This window comes from Rattus norvegicus, chromosome 6 (assembly GCF_021556685.1).
Source record: "Rattus norvegicus strain SHRSP/BbbUtx chromosome 6, alternate assembly SHRSP_T2T, whole genome shotgun sequence".
In the NCBI taxonomy this organism is placed as follows: Eukaryota; Metazoa; Chordata; class Mammalia; order Rodentia; family Muridae; genus Rattus; species Rattus norvegicus.
The window spans coordinates 137,682,501-137,692,872 of NC_141539.1; the positions used below are offsets into that span (position 1 = coordinate 137,682,501).

The 10,372-nt window shown below is 56.3% G+C and overlaps 1 protein-coding gene across 19 annotated transcripts in view; it reads left to right on the forward strand.

Annotated features, from left to right (window-relative positions):
- Positions 1-8,316, forward strand: part of Inf2 (inverted formin 2) — a 26,751-nt gene extending 18,435 nt beyond the window's left edge. For 2 of the 19 annotated variants that reach the window (XR_015622034.1, XR_015622029.1), the window contains exons 13-25: positions 244-344; positions 1,227-1,297; positions 1,374-1,481; positions 1,737-1,807; positions 2,513-2,633; positions 2,974-3,138; positions 3,307-3,409; positions 3,541-3,702; positions 4,243-4,866; positions 4,951-5,035; positions 5,390-5,446; positions 6,513-6,684; positions 7,655-8,313. Coding sequence is in view for 9 of the 19 variants with exons in the window: in XM_087553993.1 (XP_087410119.1) it covers positions 244-344; positions 1,227-1,297; positions 1,374-1,481; positions 1,737-1,807; positions 2,513-2,633; positions 2,974-3,138; positions 3,307-3,409; positions 3,541-3,702; positions 4,243-4,866; positions 4,951-5,035; positions 5,390-5,402 (1,624 nt within the window). In the remaining 10 variants the exon portion in view is untranslated. 19 annotated transcript variants of the gene reach the window in all.
- The last annotated feature ends 2,056 nt before the right edge of the window (positions 8,317-10,372 follow it).

Genomic DNA, 10,372 nt, shown 5'->3' on the forward strand with positions numbered 1-10,372 from the left:
AGAGCAGAGGTGAGATCTCTTACATCCTGAGGCTAGCGTCTACCTGAGAAGCTCCAGGTCTCCTGAGCTGCTACCAAGTTGCCTGGGCCTTACTTCTGTCATAGGGACAGACTTAGGCGTGTACATGGTCTCAGTCCAGGCCATGGGGTCCCTCCCTCCACCCACCCGCCAAGGGCAGAGCATGCTCCCAGTGATAAGCATGGTGGAACCTCCAGGCCCTAACCCCCTACTGTGCCGCACCAGCTACCAGCTGCGGGTGGAGTGCATGATGCTGTGCGAGGGCACAGCCATCGTACTGGACATGGTGCGGCCCAAGGCCCAGCTGGTGCTCACCGCCTGCGAGAGTGAGTGGGGCCCAGAAGCCTATGGGGTTGTGGGGGGACAGGTCTGCCGTATGTGTCAGCCCCTGCTGGAACTATGTCACATAGGTCACAATGGCTGCCAAGAACTAATGAGGTGCTGACTTTCTCACGAAAACCCTCTGCTGCTAACACACACACACACACACACACACACACACACACCCCACACACACACATACACACACTACACACACCACACACACACACCCCACACACACACACACATACACACACCACACACACCACACACACACACACACACACACACACACACACAGAGTCCTGTACACTCACTCGTTGCACACTTGGGTGAGGACACGTACTCCATACCCACAGACAAAGCATGCATGCGTATATAGCCACATACAGACACACACACAGGGGTGTACTACATACACACTCATGTACAAGTGTACATCTGCCTTCTGTGAACAAAGAATGACAGGAACCTGCTTGACCACTGACCAAGGACACAGGTGGGCTCACTTCTCTCACACACACAGCATGGTACATCCCTACTCCCATGTCAACCGCTGAGCTGGGAGGGTCCTCCCTGCCACCCCGTGGGGCAGGGTCCTGAGACTTTTGGGGGACCACCAGTTGGAAGAGGCCCCTGTAACGTTCCAGAGTCCTCACCCAAAGTACATGATAATAGCCATGCACCTGCTGGAGCCGAGGGTCCAGCAAACATGGACACGGCAGAAAGTGTTTGTTCCCGGCGTCCCTCTGCCTGTCGACAGTGAAGGAGTTTGTAATCCCATGTAGCCCCTGCCTTGTTTCCTTTCTGGTGCTGTGATGGGCCTTGGGTACCCCGGGGTACCCAGAGGCTTCAGGCCTTCCTTCAAACCCGCTCATCTGTCACAGGCCTGCTCACCAGCCAGCGGCTGCCGGTCTTCTGTCAGCTGATCCTCAAAATTGGCAATTTCCTCAACTATGTAAGTCAGAGCCGTCCTGTGGTCCACTTCCCACCACACCCCGAGAGCCAGGGGGCTCACTCCCTGTCCCCCACAGGGCAGCCACACGGGAGATGCAGATGGCTTCAAGATTAGCACTTTGCTGAAGCTCACAGAGACCAAGTCCCAGCAGAGCCGTGTGACGCTGCTGCACCATGTGCTGGAGGTGACCTCTGGGGAGCCTGTCCCTGTGGCTATCCCGACTCTGTCCTTCTTATTCTTGAGACTGAGCCACAACACTGCTCATCTCCAGCAGGCCTTCCCTGCCACCACCCCCGTACATGTCGGGACAGGCTTGAGGCATGATTTAGAGGCCCCAGGAGGGTCAGAGGGCTGGTGGGGGTCCTACTCATGATGGTGCAGGCTGATACCCTGCACAGGCTCAGGACCAACGGGGATCTTGCTGTCCACACTGTTACAGGAAGTGGAGAAGAGCCACCCGGACCTCCTGCAGCTGTCCCGGGACCTGGAGTCGCCCTCTCAAGCTGCAGGGTGGGTGTTCCTGCCAGCCCAGAGCCTTAGCAGCTCAGGCCTCGGCCTCTGATTCCAGCCTGCCCGACAGCAGAGCCTGGTTAACAGCCAGAGCATAGCCCTGTGCCTCAGGACCACTCCAAAGACGCTGACTTTCGCTGTGGGACAGGAGCGTGTCAGTTATAGCGGTGTGACTTAGATCAGAACGTCAAGCCCAGAAGGGGTGGGGTGACAGTCGGGCACAGCCTCTCTGCTAAGTGAACCTCCTAACAGCATAAGCTAGGTCATTCCGACTCATGATGCAGACGGGGAGGCCGAGGCTTGGGAGTGACGTTGTCTTGGGTCTCAGCACGCAGCAATCAGGTTAACACTACCAGCTGCAAAGTCTGTGCTCTCGTGTTCCACTGCCTCGGTCTCAGGAACTTTCGGTTCAGCAGCTGCCAAGCCTTAAGGCTAATCAGTCAAGAATGGAAATGGACCAACAGCTTTGTTAAGACACAGGCACTGTTCTACAACGAGGGACCAGTATCTTAACAGGACTGGTTAAGTTGAGCGTCCGGCTCCTGGAACCTGCAATGTGAAAAGCGTGAGGGACCCAGGGCCCGTAGCGGGGTGCGTGGAGAGGTCTGTGTAGTCTCAGGGACTGCGCAGTGAAGGGTCCGTTGTGACCGCTTGTCAGCGGGCACCTGATGATCCCACCGGTGTTGCCTTCTCTGTGCCTTTCAGAATCCACTTGGAGATCATCCACTCAGAGGCCAGTGCCAACCTGAAGAAGCTTCTGGAAGCAGAGCGGAAGGTGTCCTCCTCAATCCCTGAGGTGCAGAAGCAGTATGCTGAGCGCCTGCAGGTAAGCTGGGCAGTGGAAGTCCCGTGGCAGGCAGAAGAGAACACTCCCAGTACATTCCGTGGAGGAGCACAGACCCTGGGATGCCCGGGGTTGTGTAGACTGAGTAGGTGGGCGAACAGCTCTGCTGGGGAACACAGGCCAAGCGGACAACAGCCTGAATCAGGAAAGCAGCTTCTCTGGCTCCTCCACGGGCTCCCTGGCCCTAAGCTGAGGCTCCCTGGTACACCCAGCATGCCACAGATCCCATCCTCCATAGAGACCTCTGCCCAAAGGTCCTGTGCCTAAGGCCTCACCAGCATTCTCCTACTTGCTTGGTGCTGACCGAGATTTATGTCTTAAGGCCAGCATTGAGGCCTCCCGGGCGCTGGACAAGGTGTTTGACGCCATTGAGCAGAAGAAGCTGGAGCTGGCTGACTACCTGTGCGAAGACCCCCAGAAGCTGTCCCTAGAGGACACGTTCAGCACCATGAAGACCTTCCGAGACCTCTTTACCCGTGCCCTGAAGGTGTGTGGTGGGCCCAGGGAGGAGTCAGGTGATGCCTGAGACCAGAGTGGGGTTCCCAGCCCAGCCAGGTAGAATGTGCCCCTTGGTTCCCAGCTGTGTCTAGGTCCACCCTACTTGTCCTTGGTGACCCACTGAGGTGGGTGACAAGGCTCCTGTCTGTCTGAGCAGGAGAACAAGGACCGGAAGGAACAGATGGCAAAAGCGGAAAAGAGAAAACAGCAGCTGGCGGAGGAGGAGGCACGGAGGCCGAGGGATGAGGACGGGAAACCTGGTGGGTCTAGGGGGCAGATGGGAGCCTCAGAGCCTTGCCGCGCTTCTCCAGCTCTCCTCGGGGTCCCTGGGAGGGCCTCCCGATCTCCGATCTCCGAGCTGCTCTCTAAGGCCTGTGGCTCTGCTCTGCAGTCAGGAAGGGGCCTGGGAAGCAAGAAGAGGTGTGTGTCATCGATGCCCTGCTGGCCGACATCAGGAAGGGCTTCCAACTGCGGAAAACAGCCCGGGGCCGGGGAGACACCGAAGCAAGTGGCAGAGTGGCTCCAGCAGATCCTCCAAAAATCACAGAGCCTGGTGAGACCTGAGCCCGTGACCTTCTCCCACTCCCTCCCACCATTTCTGTCCCTGCCTGCCTCCAGGAAGCCGCCTGGGACCCTCGGACCCTCAGGGACCCCTACTGGTCTAGAGACGCTTAGGGGCAGGGAGTGAGATAGTGATGCTCTGAAAATGACCTATGGGAGGGCTCTGCCTCTCCTAAACATTGTTACCTATGGGTGGCCAGGGGGTGTGGGGGTTGGTGGTCCACTGACGGACAGCCCTGAGCTTGGGACCTCAATGTTAAAGACAGACAAACTTTAGGAAGGACTTCACTCCTGGGACTCTGGAAATAGATGGTTTTTGTGACCTACTGGGTATCCTCCTGTCCTCTCTGTGTGGCCACACTGAAGATACTGCCTTCCCTTGGCCCATAAGAAACCATGTTGGGGAGGGGGCTCACGAGACTGAAGTTTACAGTAGTTTAGGAAGGTTCAGGGTCAGGGACACTTCTGGGGTGAGACCAGAATGCCTAAAATCCTGGCCCTCGCCCTTACGGACACATCCCTCTATCCACAGCAACTGCCAGCAATCCTACCCAGGGCACAAACCAGCCTGCCTCAGAGCCAAGCTCTGATACCACAGCAGCCGGCGAGCCACAGGGCTGGGACCTTGTGGACGCTGTAACCCCCAGCCCCCAGCCCACCAAAGAAGACGGTGGTCCGCCATCCCTGGAGAGGCGTTCCTCCTGGTATGTGGATGCCAGCGACTTCCTGGCCCCTGAAGACATCTTAAACACCCAGCCCTCTGAGGGCGCCTGGCCAGTGACTCTGGGAGATGATCAAGCTCTGAAACCCCTTGAGTTCTCTAGCAATAAGCCTCCTGGGGTGGAGCGCTCACACCAGGATGCTACAGATCCTGAAGCCCTCTGGGGTGTCCACCGAGCCGAGGCTGACAGCACCAGTGTGCGGCCAGAGGATGCTACTGAGCGAGGACAGGGCACCCACCTCCCTCGCCCTGGAGAGGATGAGGACGAAGAGGACACGGCCCTAGAATCTGCACTCGACACCTCCCTGGACAGGTCCTTCTCTGAGGATGCAGTGACAGATTCCTCAGGGTCTGGCACCCTCCCCAGGGTCCAGGGCCGGATCTCGAAAGGGACAGGCAAGCGGAGGAAGAAACGCCCCTCAAGGCGCCAAGAAGGTAACTGGGAGGTGGGCAGTGGTGAGCAAGGCTGGGGGACAGCTGGGTCCGGGCATGTGGTTAAAGCCAATTGCTCCACAACAGGGCCTGGGACCTCTCCCTGCTATCCTGCTGGTCCCTCCCTTACCCCTGCGGGTACTCCAGGCTCAACCAGCATCCAGGAGAGAGGGTGATTCAGTGGGGCGCAGCACTTCACACAAGAGGGCAGCTTTGGGGGCCACTGCCTGCATCGCTTACCTGCAAATTCACACCCTGCCTCCACACCCCCTTCTTCAGGGAATGGAGCGGGGTAGCCCTTGGCTCTTGCTCCTGCAGAGTGGTCGGACATTAAGTTCCTGATTGCAGCTTCCTTTGTCACCATGACTGAAGGGTCAGCTTTGGTCTGGTGGTCAGTTTCTGACCCTGACCAACAGCGCTGGCATGGCTAGCCCGGCCCCCACAGATCCCACCACCCTAAGTTGACGGCTTATGACGGCTGCCCCCATCATAAGCTGATGCCTGTGTTTCCTCTATTTGAAAGCAGAGTTTGCCCCTGATTCTGATGATAATAAGGCAAAAAGGCTGTGTGTGATCCAGTGAGGTATGTATGCAGCCCGGCTCCTGTTGACTAATGACTGCAGCGGGCACTGGGGCCTCAGCCTGCTGCCTAGCCCTCCTGAACACTAACCTAGCTTGTCTCCAGCTCTCTGGATATATCAGCAAACCCCTCCCTTGGCTCATGGTGGTGGTGCCTTTGCTGTGCTGTCTTGTTAGAGAAGGCCCAGCTTACAAGCCTTGCCTGCCCAGGGTCTTCTCTCTTCCAGTAGGACATAACCTCAGAGCTGGACTCCAGATGGGTCTCCAAGGCATGATAGATAGAGCCAAGCCAGGCTCCCGGTAGGGAGTAGGGCTCCAGGCCTTTGTGGGCACAGTGTGGGGATCTTTGGGGATGGCTGTTTCTTAGTCCTGCAGGACAGACTGAGGTTGTTCCTATCCCTCTCTCAGCCCTACCCATGGTCAAGGTAATTGCAGCTTTACTAATCCCAGCTCCCTGGGAGACTCCTTCCCTCTACACCGGGCCAATCCTCCCAACACTACTCCAGCCTACCTGTGGTCCAGGTTATGGTCAAGCGCATGCCCAGAAAGACTATACAGAAATGGGTGTGTTGAGTGCAGATGCTGCCAGAGGCAAAGGACCAGGGCCTCCCCTCTCCATTGCCGGGGCAGAGTCGGATCCGTGTAGATGCCAGGTTGTCCTAGATAGGGTTTTACTGCTGGGAACAGACACCATGACCAAGGCAAATCTTGTAAAAAACATTTAGTTGGGGCTAGCTTACAGGTTCAGAGGTTCAGTCCATTATCATCAAGGTGGGAGCATGGCATCCAGGCAGGCATGGAGCAGGTAGGGCTCAGAGTTCTACATCTTCATCTGGAGGCTACTATGAGGAGACCGACTTCCAGGCAGCTAGGAAGCCCATGCTCACAGTGACAGACCTTCTCCAACAAGGTTATACCTCCTAATCGTGCCGCTCCCTGGGCCAAGCATATGCAAACCTTCACACAGGTCTTCCTCCTACACAGTGGGGCTTCTGGGCCCCACTCACGGCCAGTACATGGCAAAAGACGTTAAAGATGCACTTGGACCAGCTCAGGGCCCTGTTCTGCAGCCAGGTATCATGGATGGAGGAAGTCCTGACTGAAACAAAAATGTCTGTCCGCATTGTCATCTTTGAGAGCCTGAACAAACCCCGAACACCTCTGACCTGGCACAGGGACCCTGAGTCTGCCTGCCTGGCACTCTGAACTTGCTGGCTACTGGGCTGAAGTCTCAGGATCGAGGTACAAGGACAAAGCCTGTTGGTATTATGTAGACAGGAGCCCCAGGGGGCTCAGAGCAGGGGTTTACCGTTACTCTTGGTCCAGCCGGCACAGTGGTCTTCCCTCAGTTTTTGTTTTTGTTTTTTTGTTTTTTTGTTTTGTTTTTTGTTTTTTGTTTGTTTGTTTGTTTTGTTTTGTTTTTTGGTGCTGTTGACCCTGCAGTCTGGACTGCCCCCTTGGGCAATACATTTTGATGGAAACCAACTTCTGTGTTCCCAGATCGGCAGCCTCTCCATGCCGAGCACCCCTGTTCTAGCTAACCCGGACATGCTACACCCCTGCCGTGGTTGGTTCATCTCCCCACTCCCCGCCGTGTCTTAATAACACGGTGGATGGATGGACAGACGGACAGATGAAGCTTTGACAGCTAGCCACTGCTCTGCTCCTTTTCTCTTGTCTTCTGAGTAAATTCTCAAACTCAAGCCTCCCAGGGGGAGCCCAGAACCCCACCCACCACTAGTGAAAAAGCAGCTTTTTAGGCAGCTCAGAGAGTGTCCGGAGCAGGGTTCCTACAGGCTCAGGTTGGGGGCAGTTTCAGTGTGTGGCTGCCGGCCCAGGGCCCTCCCTGGTCAGCACCTAGGTAGAGAGGAAGCAGGAAGGACCAAGTCCAGCTCAAAGGAACCAGTGAGGCTGGTTGAGAGCAGACGGTGGGTATGGGTCTGTGAAAAGAAAAGTAGGCCGTTGGGAGCCCACCGGAGGACAGTCTGGCTCAAGGCATCACACCTGGTTGCGGCAGCCTCCGAGACAGCAGCCCGTGGGTGTGAACTTGGCTCCATCTTGGCTGAATTCTGCTGCCCCAGAGAAGAATCTGGCACCGGAGTGGACCCAGATACGTGTCACAGCCTTGGAAATCGATGGCAGCGAGACCCTTTATTGGGCACCTAGAGATTTCCGAGAGGCGGTTCCTAACATTGTCATTCCTTTCCCACAGGCCTCAGGTCCAGGCCCAAAGCCAAGTGACTGCCCTCATCGGCTCAGCACATCGGCGGGTGCTGGATGTGCCGCCTGCAGAGGCTCTTCGGGGCCAGGCTGGGACTGGGCCCCTGAGAAAACCCAAACTCTGTGCCTTACCCAGTCAGGATCCTTGGGAGCCTTGGCCCTCGATGCCAGGACCTGGCCTAGCATCACCCTGGGCCACCTGCACGTTCATGGCCTCACCATCTGCTTTGCGAACCACTACCCACCCCCTGTCGCATGCACCTTCCACCCCTGCGGTGTCTGACTCTAGGGAGATAGGTACAGATGTCTGTGATGGGCTGAGACATCCCCCACCCCCCACGGCTCATTGGTTTCTTTTAGCTGAGTGCTGTTTTCTGTGTCTTTACTCTGCTATGATGACTTGGGGGGTTAGTGAGGGCCTGAGGGATGCTTGTTGGAAGTACTGTGGGTAGGGCCTGGTAGGTCCTTAGGGAACAAACAAACAAAAGGCTCATCTGCTCCTGGGTGGTGACCTGGCCACAGCACCTGTCATCTCCCTTGGTGTCTGCCCAGTGGGGACGAGCTGCCCTGGCTCAACCCCTATCAGGTGTGCACTGTTGAGTCTGCGGGCCAGCCGGGACTTTAACCAATAAAGAGCAACCTTGTCTGTCATGAGTGCGGTGTCTAGAACACGGGAATAGGTAGTAACATTGGGAGGGGGAGGGCGCTCCTCTTCCCCTGTGGCCCTGGAGGGAAGTGAGTGGGAGAGAGGATAGGTGGGAGTGCATGGTGGAAAGATGGATGGGTGAGCCGCTGATGGTGACCTCGATGGACAAGGGCATCTACTCTCCTAGAGGTGGAAAGGGAGCAGGGGAGGAACCAAATGGCGGGACCTGGGCCCCATGCATCCTACTGCCTGGCCCGAGTGGTTTCTTGGGTCCGTAAATGCCGTCATCCCTGCTCGCACCCCTTGCCGGAAGGATGAGGCCCTCGGACATGTCCTGATGGTCTCCTTCATCAGACTGTCTCTTGCCACTGAAAGAGGGTGAAGGGGGTGGTGAACTAGATGGGGTGCAGCAATATCAGCTGGGAGCTTTCAGACACCTGGGCTGCATGGATGTATGGCCTGAAGCCAGGTAGTGCCCTTAGGCAACAGTGGGCAGGTGCCGGCCATGTTCCTCAGAGGCTCTTGGTAAAAAAGTGTCCTATATCCACTCCTGCCAGGGGGGATCCCAGCCCAAGAGGGAAGTAGGGGCCTAGGGCAGGGAGGCTATGTTGGGGTTCCTGTCACCTTCCTGCTGGCCTGACCCAGCCCTCTGGAAGCTGCTTTCTGCCCCCCAACCAGCAGCCAGGGCACTGTCCTTAAATACTATCCAGGGACTCCGTCCCCAAACTCCCAGGAAGTGCAGTCACTCCTGGGCCAGGATCGGGATCGGTGCTGGTGCTCTGTTTAGAGGGTCCCAGATAGTCCGCTGCAGCCTCCTTTCTGTGCGTGAACAGACTGGGCCACTCCCCAAGCATCTGCTGAGGGTTCTCAAGCCCCAGGGTGGTGGGGATGGGAAGGAGATGGGAACTAAGACCAGACAGGGGCAAGTGGCAAACGGCTCCCCACCGCTGTGGTGCGATGGCTAATTTGCATTCTGCAAACCTCACCTCACACACTGCAGACCTCTTCTGCCAGTCAAAAGGCCATGATGGTCAGCAACTATGGTCCAAGAGGCTAAAGAGATGCTCAGCAGCTAAGCACACGGTTTGCTCTTGCAGAGGACCCAGGTTGTGTTCCCAGCGCCCACCCGGCAGGTAACAGCCATCTATAACTCCAGTCCTAAGGAACCTGATGTCCTCTTCCGGCTTCTGTGAGCAACATGCATGTACGTGTCGCACAGACATACGTGCAGGCAAAACACTCACACACGTTATTTTTTCCTTCAAATCCATGATCCAAGTTTTCCATTACCCAAGAACTCCTTCATATTCCCGAGAATCTACTGTTCTGGCCTTAGCCCTACCATCCTGCTTTCTCTGGATTTGCCCATTCCAAGCTTGTCATATAATTAGAGGTGTTGAACATGTACGGTTCCTGCTATGGCTGGCTGCTTCCAATTGTTGAGATTTGTAGGGCAGAGCTTCACAGCTCATGGCTGAGTCACATTCTGTGTCCGGTTGGATTATGTTCCCTTTTCCCATTCAACAGGCTTTGTGTGCTGGGGGTGGGGGATGTGGGGAGGTGTGGGGTGTGATTCCGTTTGAGGGCACTTGAATGCTGCTAAGAGCAGAATATGTGCATGAGGGGCCTGGTGTGAACTGTTTACACCTCTGCTGTACACACCTACCTGGGCTGCAGGCCGAGTGTAACTTTAACTCTTTAAAGACTTGTGCAAATCCTCTGCCTTATTCCCACCAGGGGTATTTTTAAATTTTATTAATTGTGGGGTTTGTGGGGGGGGTTGCTGCAGCATTCGTGTGGAGATCAGCCTCAGAGAATTGTTCTCTCCTGCCATGCACCTCCAGGGAAAAGGTGGTAAGTGCCTTTACTGTCCAAGCAGTCTTGCCCCCTCCTTGGGCTATTGCTTCTAAGCTGCCTAGCTCTGTCCTCTCCCTCTGGAGTTGGGATATTCAAGTAAAACTGAGTTGTGAATGGTCTGCCCCTGGTAGAATGCCTACCCCATCAGTCAAACCTGGGAGGCGAGCACTTCACCTGCCTGAGGATGGAGACCACTGCCTCCCCAGC